The 25,296-nt window shown below is 34.4% G+C and overlaps 2 protein-coding genes and 1 long non-coding RNA gene across 3 annotated transcripts; 2 read left to right on the top strand and 1 right to left on the bottom strand.

Moving 5' to 3' along the window:
• The first annotated feature begins 9,618 nt into the window (after positions 1-9,618).
• On the top strand, positions 9,619-11,115 carry LOC127150433 (uncharacterized). The gene is made up of 4 exons (XM_051088185.1): positions 9,619-9,790; positions 9,869-10,258; positions 10,346-10,441; positions 10,533-11,115. The coding sequence occupies exons 1-4, from the start codon at positions 9,752-9,754 to the stop codon at positions 11,076-11,078; spliced, it is 1,071 nt and encodes a 356-aa protein (XP_050944142.1). The 5' UTR covers positions 9,619-9,751; the 3' UTR covers positions 11,079-11,115.
• Positions 11,116-11,744: 629 nt separating this feature from the next.
• On the bottom strand, positions 11,745-12,513 carry LOC127150432 (uncharacterized). Its single transcript, XM_051088184.1, has 2 exons — positions 12,449-12,513; positions 11,745-12,362 (listed from the first exon to the last, which is right to left on the bottom strand). Exons 1-2 carry the CDS (start codon positions 12,506-12,508, stop codon positions 11,772-11,774), a joined length of 651 nt encoding a protein of 216 aa, XP_050944141.1. The 5' UTR covers positions 12,509-12,513; the 3' UTR covers positions 11,745-11,771.
• A 10,055-nt stretch (positions 12,514-22,568) lies between these two features.
• LOC103501455 (uncharacterized) lies at positions 22,569-24,899 on the top strand. Its single transcript, XR_007822739.1, has 2 exons — positions 22,569-22,917; positions 24,584-24,899. It is a non-coding gene; the product is annotated as an uncharacterized LOC103501455 (long non-coding RNA).
• Positions 24,900-25,296: the final 397 nt, after the last annotated feature.

The following is a 25,296-nucleotide window of genomic DNA, read 5'->3' as shown; positions in this document are numbered from 1 at the left end:
AATTAGCACACTATATAATATAATAATAATTTAAACTATTACTCATTTCAAGATCAATAAATTTATTGTAAGTTTAATGACAATGTCAACATGTGTAAATAGGTTATTGTACTCTTTTTTCTTTCAACTCATGCATTTCTTGTACTAAAAAACAATATTTGTACTTTTTTTTTTATTGCATTATGCATTCAAAATTGTTTTTCCCCAAAAAAAAAAAATTATTTTCTTTTGCATGTGTACAAACAAAAATTTAAAATAAACAAAAATAGTAACCTTTATTAAAATTTAAGTCCCAAAATTACTAAAATATTTTTAATAAAAAGATTAAAGTCAAAGTTCCTAACCCAAAAGTAAAGGTATGAATAACTACTTGAATTTTTATTAAAATATTTTGGTAAATCTACTTATAAGCCATGAACAGTTTAGTTTAACTAATACATCTATATATTTGAAAATCTAGAGGTCTTGAGTTTAAATCTTCTAAATTTGTTTGTAGTTGAAAAAATAAATTTTTATTTTAAAAAATACATGAACAAAATTAAATCGAAGATACAACTCAAACGATGGTAGAAGATAGAAAAGGAATTTGTCCTTTTATTTTTGTTTTTGTTTGTAGGATGAGGAAAACCCTAATAACCCCTCCTCCTAATACATACAAAATTCCAATATAGAAAATAATGATTCTCTTTTATTTGTCGACAAAATAAAACAAAAGGGAAAATAATATATAAAGATGAAGAATAAGCCACAACGCACCTACACACACACACTATATCTATATATATATATATATAGTTTTTTAACTTTTAAGAGAGACAATGAAAGGAAATAGGAAGAGAAAGATAATATATAGGGTGACCGCCCAATGGAAGTGCGACAAGAAAGGATCGGTGAGGGTAGCACGTGTGGGTGAGGGGGACACAACAATCTTCGAGAAAATCTTGAATGTAAAGCGGTCGCTGTACACGCGTGTCCTTTTTGGTAATAACCTATTTTTAATCTGCTTCTTTTGTCTTTTTCCATTATTTTTCTTTTTCTTGTTTATTAAATTACGACCCCTCTATTTCTATATTATTTCACAATTTCCCACGCCTCAACCTTCTTTTTCTTTTTAACTATTAAACGTAGAAAAGGACGAAATTGATATTTTGTGTCATAACCTGTTCTACACGACGCCGCTTTCTTACCTTTTAATATTTCTTCCCCACTCTATATTATACTTTTATATATTTATATTCTACCCCATTTTTTTTAGAAATATAATAAAACGGTAAAATATTAAATAATTTCGAAAATAGAAAAAAATTTCAATGTTTATCATAAAAAAATATAAAAAATATTTCGTCAATAACTAAGGTAATGTATTTGGTATATGATTTTCTAGATTTAGTAGTTTAAATTTGATTATAATTTATTTTTTCAATTTTATCGTTTAATTGGTTACAATTAAATTTGGTTATTTAGAGTTGAACCAAATCTAAACAATTTTCTTTTTCTTTTCAGAATATTGTAAATTACAAAATCTTAGATTTTAATCTAAAAATTTGTACTAAATATAATCTTTCATTTGTTTTCGGTTCTTTTTATACTTTAATTTTTTGGAAAATTCTAAAAAATATGCATTTGATAAAAATATTTGCATTTTATAGAAATAATCGATTACAATGATTTATATTTTTTAAGTAATTTTATTCTATATAGCGTACATAATTTATTGTTTTTTTTTTTGTTTTTGAAACATTCTTAATTTTTATTTTGTTTTGGTGAGATTTTTTGTTTGGTCATGATATTTCAAAATGTTACCATCCAATCTTTATGTTATTAGTTTGTTTTCATTTTAGTTCTACTTCATAACTAATTAGTATTTTACTTTCAAATTTGTGACAATTTAGTTTGTGTATTTTATTGTGTAGTAATTTGGTCATTGTATAACGATTTAGATCCTATTATGTAAATTAGCTAGTGTTAAGGTTGAACGGATTTATCATATAAATAAATTCATGTGAAACTCATATTAAAGTTTTTTTCCTTAGAAACTAAATTGTTAAAAGTTTGAAAATACAAAACTAAAATATGAAATATATATTAAAATTTAGGAATTAAAATGTTACAAAATAAAAAATGAGTGGATTAAATTGCTTCAAATCTAAATTTAGAAAATAAATTATTCTTTTATGAAAAAAGGAACTTTATATCTTTTAATCAAATTTTAAAACGTGTATTTTACTTCATATTTATTTAAAACTAATCAATATATACTAAGGACTAAAAAATCGACATTAAAAGTAAAAAAAAAAAGAAAATCTTGAAAGTATATAATATTTTAAAACTTGAAAAATAAGAATTAAATTCCAAATTGAGGAATTAAAAACAAAATTTTTCTCATTATTATTATCACTGAGGTGTTATAAATTTGATAGTTTCCTTAAATTAATTAAAGACAGAATATGTGTCTGTCATTTGAAATTAGTAGCCTAAGAAGAATTTGATGAGGTGGAGGGGTGGCTTAGCTAAATGGTAGGGTGGAATATAATGCCCATTAAATGCATTATTATGGATAGTTGAAAATTGAAATTAAAATTAAATGAGGTTTTTGGACCAATATTGTAAAGCCAATTTTAAGCCATACAATTAAAATTTGGTATTAATTAAGTGAACAATAAAATATAGCCAACCCAACCATGTTGGGAATATGACTAAAACTAGTCCACAATATAAACACATTTCTCTTTTTGTTTTCACCAACAAAATCTTAAGAATTCAATATCAAATAACATTAAAATCATCAATGCTACAAACTCTAAAACTATAAGTTGACAATACCACCATATATATACACTCTCTTCTCTATATAATTTAATAAGATTAAAATTAAAATTTTGAATTTTTTAAACCTTATATATATATATATATATATATATATATATATATATATATATAATTAAAATTATAAGTTGACAATACCACTATATATATATATGTATGTATATGTATGTATACTCCCTCACTGTCCAATATAAAACACATAAATAGTGTTAAAATGTGAAGATAAAAATAGGGTCGATGTGGTGGATGCCAAAATTTTGTATTGGATACACAATTTCATTTAACCTAATCATAATCCACATGGACAGTAGACGGCTGCCATGGTCGCACATGCATGGGTTTGGTAAAGTTTTTAAAAAGAAGAATTTTAACAAACAATTTTATTTGTTTAGGGTTTTGTTCTTTTGACGCTGGAAGAAAAAAAAAATGCAATTTTCAATAGTTCTTTTATTTGAAGATGGAAGTTCATATATGTAAGTTGAAAGATTGAATCACAAATCAGTCTTAGTAGCATTGGCCAAGACGAGGTTCAAACACTTCAAAATGTTGCTACTGATGAATTACTTGATCAATATCCTGTTGAGTAACGATAGGTGGATATGCATCATGTGCATAAATACTTTTTTGTTAAAAAAAAGGATACAATGGGTTAGTAGATACACCTAGACATATTCACTAGGTGGACACCTTCTTAGCATCTTCATCATCCCGCTTCATTAATCATAGGAAAAAGTACAATAGGAAGCAAGGATGTAGACCGAACAAAAGCAAAGGGCTAGAGACAAGCCTTGAGCAAAGAGCAACTAAAAAGCATTAAGATTAATAGCAATGGTGCTACCGCAGTGGCTTGAAAATAAAGGGGATCTAGAGATCCAAAAAACCCGTCAGAGCACATATATCCTCCCAAAGGTTGATGATTGAAATGTTTTTTTCTTTGAAAATGCGATTGTTTCTTTCCATCCAAATATTCCAAAGAGCCATAGAGATAATGTTGAATTTGATAATGCCCTTTCTGTGGCGTTGATAAATGTTGTAGAGCTCAGTGCACATGGATGAAATACTTTGATGTTGCATTTTCTAGTTGATCAAATTTTCAACTTTTCTCCAAATAGATCTAACAGTGCAATATTGGATGAAAAGGTGATCGATATCTTCTGAACTTTGACGGCATAAAGAGCACTAGCTTGGGCTAAGATTTAAAGCGGGGACCTTTCTTTGAACGACATTAGTTGTATTAATACATTTGTGCAAAAGAGACCCAATAAAAAATCTACACTTTTTGGGGATCTTGGATTTTCATAGTTTTTTTAAAACCTCGACATTATTGGCATTGATCAGGTCAACTTTGGCAATGACATTTTTAACTGATGCAATAGAGAAGGAGCCATTTTGATTCAAGTTCCATATGAGGATGTCTTTCCCTCTCTTTTCATTTGGGGTAGGAAGAAAAGTTTTCATAACCTCCAATTGTTAAATTTCTTGACTACACAGATGTCTTCTAGGTTGAAAGTCCCAATCAGCAGTGGCTTGATTCAAATTTTCTTTGATAGAACCATTTGGCAGGCTAGATAACACAAATAATCTGGAAGCATACAGAAACAAAGGACCAATATCACTCTAATTTTCTTTCTAGAAATAGAGACTTTCCACATTGTTTACACGCCAACTGATCTTCCCATTATACCAGTCTATAGCTTTTATAATGTTGCTGAATTTAGATACAATAGGAATATCCCCAATGAAAGTCGGAGTGTATTTTGCCATAATGACTCTTTTCCATAACGACTCATCCTCATTTTGAAATCTCCATAACCATTTACAAAGAAAAGATTAGTTTATGTCAGCAATTCTGTGTACGCCTAACCCTATAAGATCGGTAGAGGTAGTGATTTTGTTCCATCTCAAAAGATGAGTAAGCTTGTCCTCATTTTGGTTTTTCCATAAAAAGTTTCTCCATATCTTTTCAATAGATTTCCAAAAGTCAATAGGAGCTTTAAAGATAAATAATTGATATATAGGCAAGCTTGTTAAAGTAGAGTAAATAAGGGTCATCTTACCCCCTTTGGAAAGGTAGGAGTACTTCTAGTTGCTTAGTTTCTTATGAGTTTTTTCAATGATGTTGTCCCAAAAATGAGCAAATGAAGGCTTGCCCCTAATGAAACACCGATGTATTAAGTAGGGAGGAATTGCTTTTGTATCCCCTACTATCTGCAATAGTATCAACTTTATTAGCTTCCACATTCATGGGCGAAATTGAAGATTTTGCAAGGTTGATATTTGGGCTAGAAGTTTTTTCAAAGAGGAAAATGACATATTTGAGATTCATGATAGAGTCTTCATTGTCCTCCAAAAACAAAAATATGTCATCTGCAAAATAGTAAGTGAGTGAGATTACAATCATTATTGAATTGCTCCCCCTTAATTTTACCTTGACTTGGAAGGTGGATAAGAAGTTTGCTGAAGTAGTCTATGGTCAAAACGAACACAAAGGGAGATAAATGATTCTCCTAACGAATACCTCTAGTAGGTTTGATTCCTCTCAGTTTGCTATTGATAAGGACAGAATATTGCACACTGGTAAAACAAGATTGCATCCATGTTCTCCATTGCTCAGAGTAGTTTTTTTTTTTTTTTTAAAGGATATAATCAATAAAATGACAGTCAATCTTATTGAAAGCTTTTTCAACATCAAGCTTTATAACAAAACCTCTAATCTTTTTCATCCTCCGAAAATCTATGGCTTCATTTGCTGCAAGAATTGCATCCGTAATTTGTCTCCCTTTCACAAAAGCCATTTGGTATTCTAAATAGCGTGGGAAGGGTTTCCTTCAGCCTATCAGCTAAAGTTTTTGCTAGAAGCTTGTACATAGCTGTAGTGAGACTGATCGATCTGTAATCCCCAGCAAAGCAACATTTATCTTTCTTCGCAATGAGAGCAATGTAAGTATCATTCATCACCTTGTTTATAATTCCTTTCTGAGGAAAATCAGAGAAAATATCCATGATATCGTTTTTTTAGATTTTTCTAGTTGTGCTTGAGAAATTCCATGGTAAAACCATAAGGGCCTAGATCTTTATTGTTGCCAAAGGAGCTAAGAATGGAGAACACCTCATTTTCAAGAAAATGGATACATAGTTGTTCTTTGGAATTATCAGAAATAGGGGATCAATTCAAATTTTCAATAAGATCGAGGAATTTTTTAAATAGATTTTGGAGAAATGATCAATGAAGACTTTTTCAATATAGTCATTTGTGTTACAGCACTCCTCAACATCATTTTGAATATTTGTTATAGAGCTTCTTCTTTTTCTGGCATTACAAACTTTGTGAAAGAATATTGTGTTTTCATCCCCTTCAACGAACCAAATTCTTTTGTATTTTTGAGTCCATATTTATGTTTCTTTATGGATTTGGTTACAAAGGTCAGCTTTAAGAACCCTATGTCTAGTGCTGTCAATATCGATCATTTGAATTTCTTTTTCAAGCTTATCAATATCATCGATTTCTTTAATCCATAAATTTTTCTTAGCCTTTGCGTTTGTGTTCTTTTCTTTAGCCCATTTGTGGATTTGAATGTTGAGTTGTTTAAGCCTTTTCACAAAGGAATACCTAGGATGCCTATCTTGTTTGGTATTATTCCACCAAGTGCCAAAATTCTTGTTGCACTCGACATCTTTAAGGAGGTGATTTGTAAAACGAATGGGAGTTGGGCCCCAACCAAGATTGGATATCTCTAAAACCACAGGGAAGTGATCCGACGTAATTTTGGACATGGTTTTTGAGTAGTAATGCATGAAAAAAGAGTCTTCCCAATTTTTTGTAAATAGAAATCTGTCCAGGCGAGACAAAGTGGGACGTAGGTTTGACAAAGTGTATTTGGCATTTGTGAGAGGTGGGTCAATAAGATTGCATTGTTCAATGAAGGCATTAAATTATTTCATGATAAAACTAGTTGTTTGCATAAGTTTCATTTGACCATCTAATAACATTAAAATCACCTCCTAAAATCCAATTTGGTAAACAAGAATTTTTTAGTTGGTCAAGTTCGACCCAAAAATCATTTATGTTCCTCCTTTTAGCTAGGCCGTATATAGCAGTGATCCACCAAGAGAAACCATTTATAGAAATAATGTTAGCAGACAGAGAGAAGAAACCTTCAATGGTATTTTCAATAGAAAAATGGAGATCATCCCACATGTGTAAAATACCTCTCAAATTTATTAATTGCTTTGGTAAAAACTCCGGTTGATACTAATCGAGCTCCATAAAGATTTAATAATAGCCTTTGTTACACGTTAAAGCTTTGTTTAAGTGAGAATGACAAAATCAGGAAAATAGCTGGAAATGAAACTTTTTATTAAAGCTCTTTTTTTTTTTTTTTTTAAGGTGAACTTATCCGTCTAACATTCTAGGTGACAAGTTTCATAGAGAATCATGGTTCCACTGAGTTTCAGTAGCATTATTAACATTCAAATCAACATTTTCAACATTAACAATAGTGACATTAACAAATATGCCTTCAATATACTCTACATCACTATCAATTTTTAGGGCCAGCTTAAGATTATTTTCCTTAAGCCATTAAATAAGCTTTCCTTTGAACTCATTCTCCTTGTCTTCATTTTCTTGTGGTTTTGAATTTTCTTTCTATCCTTCCTCTTCAACTTCTATGAAGTTTTGGTCACCAATTAGCATCGGTCCTGCCCCATCTTTCATGGGAAATTGCCAAAAATAGGTTAAAAAAAGAGATTTAAATGAATTTTGGGACAAGTTTTCAAAAGAAAGACTTTTAGGACAATTTGGGTGTGAATAGACAAAAATGCCCTTCATTAAATTTCTATCGCTCTCTATTGATTGTTTCGCCTACCCACGTTCGCTTTCCCTTCTCTTTCGCATAGAACACCTGAAGTAAAAAAAAAAAACATCTCCTTTCTTTGGCTTTTGAAATTTCCCGCTCTGCTCTTCGAAGATACTCCGACTGTTCGTCTGTCGTCGGTCCTCCAGTGCATTTCGTCGCTTCTCCTTTTCGAACCTAAGAATCAACTTTGAGCGTGTTCTCTTATTTCAGTGAGTTTTATCTGTAACCCATTTTCAATATATTTGCTGGAATTTGCTTTTTCTTGGCTTGAATCATGACATCGACTTCAACATCGACCGACGGACCCTTCTACAAGATTAATCCTTCCCATCATTTTTATTCCCTAGTAAGCTGTTTGTCTCATTTGGAAAAGACAACACATAATATTAAGGCCAAACTCAAACCCGATCAATTAGCCTTATTTAGGAAAACAAAGTTTGGGCACTTTTTGGACCTAAATATTGTCTTCAATGGGCCACTCATCCACTACTTACTGTTAAGGGAGGTGGAAGATGAAGGAAAGGATTCTATAAGTTTCCTACTAGGGGGCGTTGTTTGTACTTTCGGTAGGAGAGAGTTTAACATCGTAACTGGACTATGGGGTCCTAAAGAGGACTATATTCAGTTGGGTGGGAATAGTCGACTGTTGGAGAAGTTTTTCAAAGACAAGGACTGTGTTTACGTTAGCGACTTAGAAGATATATTTTTGGAATACGAGGGTGATGACGATGATATCGTCAAATTAGCTTTAGTCTACTTTATAGAGATATCTTTGTTGGGAAAAGATAGGCGAACCAAAGTGGACATTGGTTTTTTGAAGATTGCTGATGATTGGAATTCATTTAATAATTATGATTGGGGTCGGATTGTTTTTGTACGCACGCTAAGTGCATTGAAAAGAGCCTTGGACAAGCAATATGCCAAGGGAAAGAAGAAATCAACACAGACAAAAAAATATACTATCAATGGATTTCCGCATGCATTACAGGTATTTGACTTCTTACTTCTTACTTCAAAACTTTAAAAAGATCGTTTAGTTATTTGAAACGATCGTTTAGTTATTTTAAACGATCGTTTAGTTATTTTAAACGATTTTTTAGTTATTTAAACGATCGTTTAGTTCTTTTAAACGATCGCTTAGTTGTTGTTTTAACGATCGTATAGTTTTTTTTAACGATCGTTTAGTTATGTTAAATGATCGTATAGTTGTTTTCAAACGATTGTATAACCACTTGTTTATATATCTATATATATCTTGTGGCACTTTCTAAACTTGTTTGTCAAATGTGGAATAGGTTTGGGCATATGAGTCTATACCAACCATCATTGGATGTGGTGTAGATAAAGTAAACGATCATGCCATACCACGAATGCTGAGGTGGGTGTGCCAACAATCACCAAAGTCCCAAACTATAAGCCAGGTGTTTGACTCGCCAATGGTAAGTAGCAAGCAATAGTAACTTACTTAAGGATCGCGTGATTTTGTGCTTATTTCTTTGTCCTAAATACATTTGCCTTTTTCTATTTGCAGTTTATAATTAAGGCGGTCATTGAGATGACACCTGAAGAGGAGCAATTGAAAATTGCTTCAGGTGAACTTTTTGAAAACTTCCGCTCATCTACCATTATTCAGTCGAAGAATGGTGGTTCAAAAAGAGTACGAGAAGTTGTTAACGATGAAGATGAGTTGAAAAAGAGTAAGAAACAGAAGTCCAAGATTAAGATGAAAAAGGCTATTCGAAATCTCCAAGATCGAGTAGCGGTTGTTGAAGGCCAACTTAATACTATAAAATCCGATATTGACGAATTGAAGGGCCTGATGTCAACCATATTGAAGCACATTGCACTTCAAAGAAAGGTTAGGAATGAAACTGTTAAGTGTATTCACGTTAGTTGTTTCATATTTGGTAACCATGTTCTCGCTAATTCATTTTGAGGTTCCATAGGGTGACGAAGGGGACCACAAGGTGTCCGAAGGCTTAGTAGATCATACATTAGAAAGTAAAGATGTGGATAATGCTAAGACCGAAGATGTTGACACAGGCGGTACCCCTAATTGGTTGAGGATGCCAAAGGAGGATGAACACATTGAAGTTAAAAAGAAGGTTTGGTTCCATGTTCATGCTAATATTGATGTTTAATTTCTATCATTATATACACTAATGCATTATGAGCTTCCATAGGGTGACGAAGATGTGTTGGAGAAGAAGGTTGATATTGGTTTAGAGGAGCCAATAGATGTCGTTGACGATGAGGACGTCATAGAGATAGAACCATTTCTCACTCAACGACCACACGTTCGGCCCGCCCGTAGGAAGCGTGCAAGTGTTTACCTATCAACCCCATTCACAACTCTACCTAAACGGTCTCTGACATCAACCACCAGCACCTCTGAGTCTGAAGCAATTGTTTATGATCCTATGCACAAAATACTTGACGTCCATTTAGATAGACTTCGAGCTTGGATTACAGACAAGCGTACAGACGATGAGCTGCGTGAAACCTTTCATGGGAAAAAATCGAAGGCTTTTTTCAGAGACTTGTTTATGTGTCGCCGGTGGTTGTCGGATGAGGTATGGGATTATCTTATCATTTATGCAATTATAATTTTATCATTGTTATGGTTCTATACATTTACTGCTTACTTTTGTTTGTATTAGCATTTGGATGCACTTTTTCTTTTCATTCGCTTGAAGATTAAGGCAGCCGGGATACCTTCTTCTCAGAACTTCACAACTGCAGACACAATCTTTATGGTTTGTAATCGTCTCGTTACTTTATGTATGTATTTGCGTTTGATATTTGTCTTTCGGTCTGATATTTGCGTTTGTATGTTTTTCTTTGCAGCGCATTTTAGTTTCGAAGTGGCCCCTATACAAAGAATGTATTAAAGAGAATCGCCCGTTTGACTGGGACGAAGAGTATAGGTTGGTTGACTATGTTGTCGGGTCAAAAGTGGACTTCCAAGATCCTTGGGCAAGTGTTGATTACGTTTACTCTCCATTCAATGTCCATGGCAACCATTGGGTTCTATTATGCTTGGATTTGGTAAGTTGTCAAGTGAAGGTATGGGATTCGCTTCCGTCACTTACAACTGCCGAAGAGATGACAAACATATTACTGCCCATTCGACAGTTGGTGCCAAAGTTGTTAGATAGTACTGGCTTCTTTGATAGGAGAGGTAGATCATCGACATACAAGGAACCTTGGCCAGTTGTCATTGTTGACTCAATTCCACTTCAACGAAATAATTGTGATTGTGGCGTATTCGCAATTAAGTATTTTGAGTACATAGCTGCTGGTGTTGGTTTAGATACATTATGTCAAGAAAACATGTCATACTTTAGAAAACAATTAGCATTTCAAGTATGGACCAACACTCCTATGTATTGAAATATTAACATAAATCACAAGTATCAATTGGCTGTTCGATTATTGTGTATGTTGCATTTCAATTAGTATCAATTGACATTTCAATTAGTAGTATCGATTATTCTCTATGTTGCAAAACTACTTGTAGCTAAACGATCGCTGAATTTTTTTATGATTTTAAGAATATCGTTTAGACTTTACCAAACGATCGTTTAGACTGTACCAAACGATCGTTTAGACTTTACCAAACGATCGTTTAGACTTTACTAAACGATCGCTTAATATTTTGACGTTTATTAAGAAGATCGTTTAGACATCGTTTATTAAGAAGATCGTTTACACTTACCAAACGATCGTTTAGACTTTACCAAACGATCGTTTAGACTTTACTAAACGATCGCTTAATATTTTGACGTTTATTAAGAAGATCGTTTAGACATCGTTTATTAAGAAGATCGTTTATACATATGTGCGCGATGAGTATTTCTCTACACGAATATTTTGTGATATGTATCTAAACGAATACAAATATTAACTCAAATATTCTTTCTCAATTTTGGTCGCGTTTAATTGAAAATATCACAAAGTATTTATTTTATAACAAAGTTTAAAATTATAATATGTTATTCTCTCTATAAAAATTACATAAAAAAATTATATAAACGAATACAAATATTAACTGAAAAGTACAAGAACGAATATATATTTTTTTATTTAGCAAAAGTATTTATTGGCCCAAAGTTCCAGCACATATTGTTGTCTAAACAGTTTCATGTTTGGCACAGTTAGACAACCAAGGTCACTAGCAGTTACAAGGCATTCAACAAATTTGGTACAGAAAATTCCACAATCCAATGAACGCCCTTTCTGTAATGTGGCCTTCGATCTGCGTATTGGCCAAGGGCCATATGTGAAACGATCTGAATGGAGGTTGACTCCAATTGCAATCGCGAGTGAGGCAATGCATCGTGCAGGCATTTGAAGAGCTTCATCAACAAGTTTCTGCTCAACATAATTTGGCATTGAGTCGAACACGTAGATCCTGCATTTTCTCATATCAGCTGCAATAGCCAACCAGTGTTCTTTTATGTTGATGCAGGTAATCACGTAGTTGACATCTCCCCACCCTGGTATGTCGTTGTAATCACCAACAGCAGTGTTGAAATAGTATTCGACATCTTTTTCTGTCCATATAGTTAGGTGTGCTGTTGGGTCTGTCCATTCAGCTTTCTTATTATCTGGTGTCACCAGATGAGTATCAAAAATGTGGTTCCAAACAATGCAGTCTGGTTTATTGATTCCAGTCTTCAAGAACAAGTCAAAATTTAATCAGAATATAATGATGCAGTTTAACTTGTATACAAAAAAAAAATTAAAGAATAACAACTTACCAGAAAAGAGGAATGTAATATTCTAAAAGAACGCTTGCAATGGTGCTTGAGATGCAACATTTTATTCTGCAAGTGGGCTAATAGCAGATCCAATGTCTACAAAGAAAAAATAAACGATCGTTTAATGAATGAAAGGAGAGGATAAGCGATCGCATAAGAAATGTACATGTGATCGTTTACGTAGTAAGCGATCGTGTAATATTAACTTAACGATCGTTTAGTTAATAGAAGCGATCGTTTAGTTAATAGAAGCGATCGTATATCAAATATAAGCGATCGTTTGGGAAGAGTACTTACGTCTCCATGTACCCATGTGTTTTCTTCAAGCTGTCTGAAAAAGTCTTTCTTTCTGGTTGTGGAGACTACTTTCCTTTCTTCATGGGTTGTTTTTCTTGATCTTTTCCATTGCAAGTATTCCTTCCATAATTTTGGATCCACTTTCCACATCGGATTATATGGATCTACTTCTCTGATTTCCACATCTGGGACAGGTGTTGTAGATACTGATATGATCTGAGCAGATGTTGTGGGTGGATTACCTTGTTCATCTTCATGTTGCACCTCTTTATTTGCTATTTTACATAGCTTTCTTCTCTTTATTGGTTTTTCTTCCACATCTTTATCAGGCACAGTTACTGGTTCTTTTTCAACCAAAGTAACTGCTTCATCATTTTTTTTCATCTCAACCTGTTTTTTTGTTGTTTCCTGCAATGTAATCGTATTAAACAAGTAACAAACTATTCATTCAAACGACTACAAATTTGTTGTGTATACATACCAGTTGAGATTCTTCATTTACAATTTGTACAGTTTGATCCATTGGAGCCAATTCACAAAGTGCAAGAGGTTGGCTCACATATGGAAGGGTAGTAATCATCTGTGGCAGGTCTGATTCTTTCTGAATTTGATGACTTAGACTATCCGATATATCTCTTATAGTCATTAGCAAGTCTGCATCCCTACCGTCTATGCTTATATCACTACCACGTTCCTCTTGATGTTCCCTAAACAAAATGAGAAAAAACATGAGAATAAGAAAAAAAAATACAATTGTTAGGTATTTATAAACTAGTAAACAATGAATGAAATGTTAACCTTTGGGTTTCCTCTTGATGTTCAGTATGTTGTTCTTCAGTAGGTTGTTGTTGAGTATGTTGTTCTTGAACAACATACTCATTGTCATTCTGATCAGTATGATCATTCCCTTGATTTTCAGTTTGATTCTAACAAACAAATAAAAACGAACATAAAATTAAAAAAATAATGTATTGTTAAACCATCGTGTATATAAAAGTAAACGATCGCGTAACTTTGATAAACGATCGTCTATCGAAGTTAAACGATCGAGTAACTTTGATAAACGATCGTCTATCAAAGTTATACGATCGTTTATCTAATGTATGATGAAAACAAATTTTACCTGGACCAATCTCTCCAGCATCTGCTTCATTTCATACAGCTCCAATGACTGCTTTGTGATTGTGTCATCCATCCTACAGACTATAGAAGTCAGTGTGGATAAATCCTTACGAACTTCTTTTATTTCCTTCTTCAGTTTCTTGTAGGATTTTGAATGACTTCGTTCTTCTTTGTCATTGGACTTCTTTGATCTGAAATGTTTCTTCTTGGTGATTGGATGCATTTCAGACTCCTCAGCCACTGTTTGACTTTGTTCCCTTTGGGGTGAGAGTTGTTCTCTTTGTGGAGATGAGTCTGATTGCTCCAATGATTTGTTGTTCATTGCTCCAATGGATTCATCCTCCTCCATTTGCATGTTATCATCCCCTTGAATTCGACTCTCCATGAAAGCCTTCTCTTGGGTTGACATCTTGAGTTTAGGTTGAACAACAGTCTGCAATGTAATTGTATTATTGGATTGTGTAATTATATTAAACGATGACTGACAGGTTTTACTTACATTTTTGTTGTCGAATATGTTATTCTGCAGCATTTTGTAAGATGGAGCTTGTGTACAATTCCATCTCAATATCCTAGGGATTAATCCCTTACTGTTTCTTGTGGCCAGGTGCTCATTTGCGGTTGAGAGTACTTCATAAGCCCACACCTACAACATTTAAACAAATATGTTAAACTTTGATGTTCAATTGGCATTTACTTAAAGTGTATGAAGAAATAAAAATCACCTGAAAAGCAAGGACGTAGCCTTTGATGTTATAGTATGACACTGCTTTGGAACTTCGTGTCTTCTTCAGCTCGTATGCTTCTTTTTTGCCTTGGAGACTTGTCTTTAAACTGTTGAGCAGACGAGTGTAGAAGAAAGTTGACCAATCGAAGCTTTTAAATGCTTCTTCATCATCAACTCTTCCCAAAATATCCATGTCAAACTGTGTTTTCTTATCCTTCCCGACCATCACAGTTTCTATAAAGACGGCCAAGGCGACCTTCACAGCATCGTCATCATTTGTAAACTCAAAATTCTTGAAAATTTCCTCAATTTCCAAGCATGTTATTACTTTCTTATTTTCTGATCCGAATAGAAGACTTTGTAGTCGCTTGCTATCGCAATCTTTCTCCAATGGATTGTTTGTTGGCCACAATCCAGTTATGATGTTGAATTCCTTTTGGGTAAAACGGACGTTCTTCCCTAAAACCGAGAAACAGATTCCATCTGCGTTACCGTCTTCAGGTATCTGCCTCAGCAAGAAATGATGGATCAACTGGCCGTTGAATACCATGTTCACATTCAGCAATGGACAAAAAATTGTTTTTTCGAACATTTGCAGCTGGTCCTTGGTCAGTTTATCCTTAATAAGACTGCCGATCTTGTGCACTTGGCATGACACAGTGGCAGGGAAATACTTTTCGCTAGGTACAGCCATCCTGAAATGAATATAATATATTGAAGACAGAAGTCGAACCCGAAACCCTAAACGCTTCACAATAATAATATAAGAACACAATGATAGTTTTTGAAGACAGAAGTTGAAACGTTTGAAATATAAACAAAGGAAAAGTGTAACGTTATAGTAGGAAAAGTTCGGGAAAATACCTTTTAACGTTGACGAAAACTATGGACTGAGACAAAAATGGTCTGAGAGAACAATGGACTGAGAGAAAACGAAGGTGTGATCAGTGCGGTTGTGTATTGCGTAGTGACGAAAAACGAAAAGTGAGAAGGCGGAACGTATATATATATCGGTCGTTTTTACCAAAGGGGCAATATTGTAAATTCGCATACTTTTTTTGAAATGTTGAATCGCGGTTGTAAACAATTCGCGGGTGTCTTTCGTTGTTTCAAAAGATCGTTTAGTTTATGTAAACGATCGTTTAGTTTTTTATAGTCGATCGTTTAGTTAATTTCAAACGATCGATTGGTTGTTTTAAACGATCGTTTAGTTTTGTTCGACCAATCGTTTAGTTTTGTTTAACTGATCGTTTAGTTAATTTCAAGGTATCGATTGGTTGTTTTAAACGATCGTTTAGTTTTGTTTAACTGATCGTTTAGTTAATTTCAAGGTATCGTTTGGTTGTTTTAAACGATCGTTTAGTTTTGTTTGACCAATCGTTTAGTTTTGTTTCACTGATCGTTTAGTTGTTTTCCAACGATCGATTGGTTGTTTTAAACGATCGTTTAGTTTTGTTCGACCAATCGATCGTTTAGTTTTGTTTAACCTATCGTTTAGTTGTTTTCAAACGATCGTTTGGTTGTTCTTAACCGATTGTTTAGTTATTTTTAAACGATCGTTTAGATATTTTTAAACGAACATTTAGTTATTTTTAAACGATCATAAAACCAGTGTTTGTGTTCTTAAATGAATAAGTCAATCGTTATTTTCGTCTTCTTCATCCATTTGGAAGCACAGAAAGTAAGAATGTTGGGACAAATCATTAAGAAAACACATCATTAACAAACATTCATTAATTAGTGTAATACTTAGTACATTGGTAGGGAAATTTCTAATCTTGTATGCTCGACTTGTCGGTATATGAAATTGGATTGATACACGTTAATCTGTTGTGACCTATTTGTTTACACCGACCACACTTATGCAATTTCGGAGCTTCACCAACACTTGGAATCCTCTTTTTCTTCGGTCGACCAACTCTTTTGACTACTTTTGGAGGTAAAACAGTCATATGTACGTAGTCTTCGCTTGTCTTCCAATCTGACTGATTCCCAACTGGGTAGACGGCCTCCGCATATGCAGCCAACAAACATTCATTAGTGTAATAATTAGCACATAAACTATAAACATTTATATTACGAACCCGTGCTGCAGCAATGGCATGTGAGCATGGTAGTTGCTCAGCTTGAAACTCCTTGCAAGTGCATTCTTTAGTCTGAAGGTTTACGACCTCCTCCTTATCTAAATCTTTGACATGAAATTGGTAACAGTCAATTGGGTTGACCTTCATTGTCAAAGCTCCTTCTTGTTTCTTTTGAATAACTAACTCTGCCCATTTGGTCAATGTAGACGTCACTTTAATGCCTTCTTCTCGACGCTCCCAAAACCAACGTTGTAGCAAAGCTCGAACATTTTCAAGGAATGAAGCAATAGGCAAATCTCTAGGTTCTTTCAGTATAGAATTCATGGACTCCGCTATATTTGTTGTCATCATGTTATACCGTCTTCCTGGGCAGTGAACACGAGACCATCGTGCTATTCCAACATCATTTAAATATTTCCCTGAACCATTAGGAAATGAAAGAAGATGTCTCCACGCTTCAACAAACGTTGATTCACGATATGTTCTCGATGCATTATAAAACAAAGTAGCAACCGTGTCATTCTTATATTTATCATGCAAATTTTGACTCAAATGTTGGACACAAAGGCCGTGGAATGCAGTGGGAAAACTGATGAAATACCCTTGGCGAAGCATGTTTTCCGATCTGTCACAAAGCCTAGATTAGGCACCTCCCCTATTGCACCTTTCAATTTTTCTAAGAACCACTGTATTGAGTCATCTGTTTCTCTATCAACTACTCCAAAGGCTAGAGGATAGATCTGATTGTTACCATCTAAACAAACGGCCACTATCAACTGACCCCGATATTTGTTCTTAAGAAATGTTCCGTCCATGACTATGACCGGTCTAATGCAATTTAAGAATCCTCTAACACATGCACCAACAGCCATAAAAAGATATTTAAAGAAACGATCATCTTCGAGTTCCATGTGAAATATTGTACCTGAATTTGTAAATTTGAGTGCTTCACCATATCTACGCAAAAGATTATATGACTCTTCAGGAGACCCTCGCACTCGTTCATATGCATTTTCTCTGGCACGCCATGCTTTCTCATAACTCATATTTATGCCATAGTCTTGCCTCATGTCTTCTATGATATCACGTGGTTTGTATATGCGACCGGGCCCCTTGAATTTGGACTTTATTAATTCTCCAACAACCCAAGATTTTGCTTGCCTATGGTCACGATTCAAAAACTCAAGAGAACATGAATGAACTTTCACATACTTTTTAATCTTGAATATATTTGAATCCTTCAGTCTAACCGCTCGCAATCTCCAACCACACTTGTTGTCGATGCATCTAACGAAAAGAACCTCTTTTGTAGACTTTTTTACTACAAACTGAAAATTTTTTTTCATTGCCAACACACTTAATCTCATTGACAAATCTCTCTTGCAAAAAAATATTTGTCCTACATCCAACTCTTCACTTGTAGAGCTTTCTTCCGACCAGCCACTTCCTTTTGTCTTCAACTTCCGACTAGAGGACCTGTAGTCAACTTTACCTTTTCCTTTGCAATCTTTTGTAGGAGCATCTCTTTGTTCTGGGATGTCAAACAATTCATTGTACATCTCAACTGACTCCAATGTAAAAGTATCATCTATTGAATGATATGACTCATATGATTCCCATATAGCCGAATTGGTCCCTATCATGTTATGACACAAGCCACCCTCAACTTCACCAATATCAACTTCATTCTCATCTAATCTATCCATTCCAATTGGAGGAGGATGAGGGTTTAAATTTTGAACTTGGTTGCTCCCAGATACTGAATTGTAATCTTTGTTTAACACTTTCATGCTTCGATTGCTTGTAGGCTCAAACGATAGGTATAGGGGGACCTCCAATGGATTTTCACTAAGAATATAAAACTTCAAATCAGGGTCATTGCTTAACTCAAATGGAGGAGCTTCCTTTTCCCCTTTGATCTCATATATACATCTTATCTTTATGTCGAACTTTGTAGGGTCAACTTCTGCAAGGTCATATAGTTCAGACTGTAAATCTTTGTGTGTTATTTCTTTAGGGACAACAATGCCTTTTAACACTCCTCCTTCATATTTTCTTCGTCCCTCATCCCATTCACCACCGTGACGCACTAAAATCCGAACATGTGCCATCCTTAAACTACCTTAAGTACTTTTGTATCTTAAAAAATTGATTTGAACTTAAGAACCTACAAAATGCGTGCAAGATGTAAAGAAATGAATTAGGAGGTGTACCAATTTGATTTTGAAATAAATAGTGGAAGTTTGGAACGTGCGAGATGTGTGCGAGATACGTGCGAGATACGTGCGAGATAAAGCATGAGGGCCTAAGAGAGTTACTAAACATGCAAAGAATAGCTCTAAATGGATTAGGAGGTGTACCAAGTTGATTTTGAAATAAATAGTGAAAGTTCGGAACGTGCGAGATGTGTGCGAGATACGTGCGAGATAAAGCATGAGGGCCTAAGAGAGTTACTAAACATGCAAAGAATAGCTCTAAATGGATTAGGAGGTGTACCAAGTTGATTTTGAAATAAATAGTGAAAGTTCGGAACGTGCGAGATGTGTGCGAGATACGTGCGAGATGTGTGCGAGATACGTGCGAGATAAAGCATGAGGGCCTAAGAGAGTTACTAAACATGCAAAGAATAGCTCTAAATGGATTAGGAGGTGTACCAAGTTGATTTTGAAATAAATAGTGAAAGTTTGGAACGTGCGAGATACGTGCGAGATAAGTGCGAGATAAAAAAAATGCGAGATAAAAAAAAAACCTTAATTCCTTCTATTCCTATTGCTTACTCCTCCTCTATTTGATCCAACTAAATCCTCATCCTCTAGTTCAATTCATTTTTCACTAGCCATTGAACATTGAACTTTCTAAGAACCTAAAACCAAAATTTGACTAAACTAATTTACGGCAAATAAGTCCAATTCCAAAAACCAGACAATTACGGATGAAAATAGCACCAAATACCCTAACAAACATTTACTTACAGCAGATAAATTGAAAATCGGTTATACATGAAACTCACCTAAATAAGACGCTCGAAGTTGATTGAATGGTCCGAATAGGAGCGACGAAATGCACTGGACAACGACCGACGAAGGGCAAGCGACGAAGGGCAAGCGACGAAGGGCAAGCGACGAAGGGCAAACGACGATGGGCAAGCGACGATGGGCAAGTGACGATGAACAAGTGACGATGGCCCAGGTGTTCTACACGAAAGAAAAGAGAAGGGAAACGGAACTATACGCGAAAGAGAACGAATCGATGGTGGAGAGAAGGGAAAGCAACGTGGAAGAGGGAAAGGAAAGGAAGGGCATTTTTGTCTATTCACACCCAAATTGTCCTAAAAGTCTTTCTTTTGAAAACTTGTCCCAAAATTCATTTAAATCTCTTTTTTTAACCTATTTTTGGCAATTTCCCATCTTTCATGATGTCTAACTATGTCGGAGATGGCTAGGACAAAGTGGATAGAATTTGATATGGGCTTGAAATCTCAACACCAGACAGAGGAGAGATGTGGCCCAATTCGATTGTGAGCCCATCTTCAATAAGTATCATTTCTTCACTTTTTTTCTTAATAGGACTCGTCTTGTCTATAGTCTTCTGTTGCTACGTTTTATCTTTCACCCGGTAGGCAAGCTCTATTTTATTCTTTTTTTGTAGAATAGGCATCGCTTTCTTGGTGGGCTTTTGATTTGGAGAGGTTGAATGGGGGCTTTTGGGTCAAAGTAACAAATTAGGTTTTCAGAGGAGGGAAAAGTGACTTTTTTTTTTTTTTTTGAATTTGAAAAAAGTGGCAAATTTTCTTCCATAACAATCATTTTACCTTTCTTCTTTTCCAATGCATATGTTTTCAACTGTTTGTCTTCTGTCCTCTTTTGTTAACTGCTATCATTGTCACCATCACCATCATAGTATAAGCTCTTTTTTTCTTTCCAAAATTTCTATTTTTTTAGAAGTTTTTGATAACCCAGTTTTCCAGTGAGTCTCATTCTCGGCAAGATCCACATTCCGACCCTCAATATCAATTCTTTTTAGAGACAGCTACATTTTCAATAGAAAAATATTGCTCTGCATTTGGATCGAATTCATCAAAGGAATCAACAACTTGAGCATAAAACATACTGCGAATGCATGGATTTCTCTCGATAAGCCATCTGGCTTCAGCATGAACGATAGTTTAGACTAAAAGCCTATTCCTTTCATCGTCAATAATGTTAATGATGTCCGGAATGAAACTTGTATAATTGAATCTAACTCTAATATTTGCTTCAATGATGTCCATTTTGTTTCTAATTTCCTTTGCTACGGCTAAGAAATCCTTGCATGCTTCCCCAATTTGTTTGAAAGTATTAAAATTCGAGGCGTGTAAAGGGATCCCTCAGAATCGCATCCATCCGCCATAGCTAGGGAGAAGTTTTGGTGCAGCATGAATAGCTTGATTCCACCTCTCGAACTTTACATAGAATTTACCAACTGTGCTCCATTCTTTATTTTGACAGAGAAGGCTAGGTTGATCGTCTTGCTTTAGAATAAGTAAAGCCTTTCTAGCATGAAAAGGTTTATAGGTTATGACAACATCCAACTGCTCACCGAGTTTTTGAATGATCTTATGCCAATCATCATGGAGGCATCTTCTAGTAAGAACTAAAGAGTGTTTCCAGTCAAAAGAGCTTTCTTTTTCAACTGATCTTTCTTCAAACACCGTTTTTCTATCAATTTTTTTATGAAGAGGATGAATCAAAATCTATAGAGCTTTTCTATTGTAACACATATGCGTAAGATCTTCTCGGGCATCCTGAGTCTAAAGATGACCATGTTGGTGAGTTGCATGTATTTTGTGTCTGTATCTAAAAAGGACGTTTCACGTTGACCATTTCTCTTTTGATACTCAACATAATCTGGAAAGATTTTCAACCTCCTTTGTCTGTATCATCGGGGACAAGTATACAACACTTTTTGCCTCTCTCGTCTACTCTAAATATCTCAGCAATTTAGCCTTTTTGGTTTTAAGTTTTTTGAACCCATAAACAGAACTCTGGGTACCTTTTATCCAAAAAAATCGTGTATTATGTGGGATACCAACAGAGTTTTGAAAGTTTTTTCAAGCCATTCAAAAGATTCTTGAGTTTTAGCAATAGACAAAGACTTGTAGGCCCCAATTTCAGTCAACAGAATCTTCATGTCTCTAGATCTTATGTCCAAAGAAAGGACAAATTTTTTTTTTTTTAATTGAGCAAGAGCGTGAAGGAGCACGAGTAAGAGACATAGCTACATAGATAGGAGAGATTCGAAAAGAGCAATAAGGTGGAAAATAGTGTAGTACCTGGAATGGAATATGGTAATAAACATTATGTTTGTTTGCATTCAATGGAAGCAGTAAATGCCAAAGATTTGTTGGTTGGGAGTAACTGAAGAATATCAAGAGACTGCCATCAATTGTTGTATCTGCCGCTAGAAGTGGAAGAGTCACTACAGCTTCACATGGAGAGAGAAGCTAAGACATACATTTTGGTTTATTGGAAAGAGATTTTTAAATCTTTCATCACCTATAATATATGGACATCTATTTTTACAGTTAAGTTTAGGAATTTTCTTATTGTGCATAAATACTTTTGTTGACTACCAAAAGTAGATATGGTGTCTCCTCGTACTCCTAAAGACCGTTTAAGAGAAGTTGAAATTGGATATTGAAATACTTGAGATTCTTGCACTACAAGAAATATGACTTTCGATGACATTTTGGTATAGTCAAATTGAGGTTGGAGGGTGAAAAAAATGTCATAAATGCCAAAAGAACGTATTTTTGGCAGGAAAAGGTAGCGACACTTTTTATAATTCTACGAAGACTTCATTAAATATAAATAATAAAATTATAAGTATTTATTTTTAACTTGAATGGAAAAGAAAAAGTAAAAAAGAGGAAATTGGAGTCGTCTTCTTCTTCGTGAAAGCCTAGCAGCCCACTCTTCTTCAAAATTTTCTCGCCGACCTCCCCTCCTGCCGCAATCTCTCTATCTCTCTCCACTGCCAACGCCAGCAACTACTGCGACTAAACGCCGACTAGCCAAATGCACAGCCACCGACTCTCATCGCTTGGGATTGAAGTTACTTGTCGATCTGTGTGGTACTTCATCCCTTCTTCGATTAGCCACTGTTTGTCGACTGAAAACCATCCACCACTCTTGGCCGTTGGATTTGTTCGTTGTGCATGCTGCTGATTGGCTGACAAGACCTTAGGATTTTGTTATAAGGTTTGTTACGACATTTCTAATTTGTGTGTTGAGTTTTTTTTTATGTGGTTGTTGAATTTTGTATGGATCGGATCTTAAAATTTAATTTGTTTGATGTATTACATTTACTCCTGCGTTGGACTTGGTATTAGGAAGTTAAGTCCTTGTGGTTTCTTTTTGTTCTTGGGGTTTCTAAGTTCTTGTGGTTTGTTTGAGCAATAGCACTCACTTCAGCCTTAAATTCTTGTTCTCCATCTCGAACCACATTATCGAACTTTTTAATAGCAACAAAGTTATTGTTGTTGTTAGAGTCAATAGTCCCTCTATAAACAATAGCAAAAGAGCCACACGCCCTAAGTGTTGGATCAATCCACCTGTGGCATTGTTGAGCTCTTCGTAGCTAAAGATCCTGGGATTCTCACCGAAAATGAAAGGGTCTTTTTCGACCACATATAATTTCCTTTTCCTGAAATGGTAACAATTGAATATAGTGAGAAGGAATAAGAGGAAGTTTAGGAAAATAGAGCTTCGTAATAGAACTGATACAATGATTGTAGTTTTGTTCCTTTGATTCTGAACTAGATCATTAAGTTTGGAAGTAGAGTTTAGTTTCCTGACTTTGAGAGGAGATTTTAAGCTAGCAACCTCAGGATCCAAGCGTCCAAAAACAAAATGATATCAACAAATTCAAAAACAATCATTCAAACATTTGTTTCTACACCATTCCTCACTTACTAGCTTGAAATTGGCGTAATCACCTTGAGGCCAATTCGGATTTTCCATAGCAACAAATTCAAAGTGATTAGTTTCAAGAAAGGATTGATCGCAACTCTAAGCAACAAAGTTGGGTTTTACCCCTTAATCTTATCATTTGGATAAATTAAGACGTAGCCTCTTATGGACAAGAGAAAAATGACCTTCAATCATCTCCAATCTTACATCATTTGGGCAATAAAAGAGATAATAAACTATAGTTATAGAAAAAAAGAAATGTTAGAAAGCTCAAATGGGAGATAAAAAATGAACTCGAACCATCCTTCTATATTATGTCTAAAGTTAGAATGTTCAACACAAGATAGTGAACTGATGATTTAGATGGTGTAGACAAACATTGTTCAGGTTGTTGGTGAACTGATGATTTTGCTTCATATGGAAATGTAACATCTATGAGCTTCAGAATTTCTGTTTGGCTATTGAACATTTGTTTGTTATATCTATTCTGCTCCTGTGAAATTTTTTAGTCTCATTTTTTGACTTGAAGATCAGATATATCAAACAGGGCAAGGATTTTATTGTCAAGATAGAGAAAATTGTTGGTAAGATCTAAAGCTAAACTGACCAATGCACAAACAGATATGATTTTGAAACAGATGCAAGTAAATATGTTTAATCTATATGTTCATAGAAAATCATAACATTTGTCTCATTATGTAGTCATATCCTTTACAGTATTGTAGACATCATGTCTGAAAGTTGAATTTGTTGTTTCTTCGATTTGAATAAGTTATATTTTCTTTTAGTCAAATAACATCTTGAGTTAAATTTGACTAATATTATTTCAACTTTTTTATTTATTTGATTTTAACTAGCCTATAAATAGCAACTTGTTCCTTCATTTGTAGCATTCATTCCAAAATTGAAGAGTTCTCATCGTTTTTTCTTTCTTTTGTTATTGTATTGAGTTTAGAGTAAATGTCCAAGAGTTCTGCTAGATCCGAGTAGTTTAAAGTTATAGTTTTATCAGTGCTGGTCGTTGTATCTTGCTGAGATGATCGTTGATGTCTGCTTGCAAGTCTGTGCAGAGCGAATAATATTTTCAAGATAACGCTTATCAGAGCTTGCCTCGACTACAGTTTGAGTATACAAAAGTTTTGAGGTTCTTTCAAGTATTTGATTGTTTTCATATATAAGCCTTATTATATGTCATCTAACTTTAACTGTATTTGTTTCCAATTGAGTTGTAATCAGTTTGCTAGTGTATTCATTTCATATTATATTCAAAATTTTGCCTAATAAATACTAGATCTATATTTCAAGAATTAAAATGTATGAAAAATACCGTGATTGATGTCGATAGTGGAGACACATGGAAGACTAGAAAGACAACGACAGTTGCCGATGGTGGGATGGAGAATTGAACAAGAAGGGGCTTAATTATTTGAGAACGTTAAGTCGCATACCCTGTATATGACTTTACATTAAAGTCATGCAACTATTGCACTTCGGTGGAGCTAAGTTTCTTAGTGAGAAAATTTGCAAAACAAAATCACATTAAAAAAAATAGGTTGAGTCAAGAATCTCTTTAATAGGTTTCACGACTCTATTTAAATGTGCAAACAAATTTCAATGTGCCCCATCGTCTCCAGGATAAAACAACCTCTAATTTCGTAGGTATGAAGT

Source organism: Cucumis melo, chromosome 8 (assembly GCF_025177605.1).
Source record: "Cucumis melo cultivar AY chromosome 8, USDA_Cmelo_AY_1.0, whole genome shotgun sequence".
NCBI classification, from domain to species: Eukaryota; Viridiplantae; Streptophyta; class Magnoliopsida; order Cucurbitales; family Cucurbitaceae; genus Cucumis; species Cucumis melo.
Note: the sequence above shows the minus strand (reverse complement) of the source record. Positions and strands in the feature narration are given on the sequence as shown.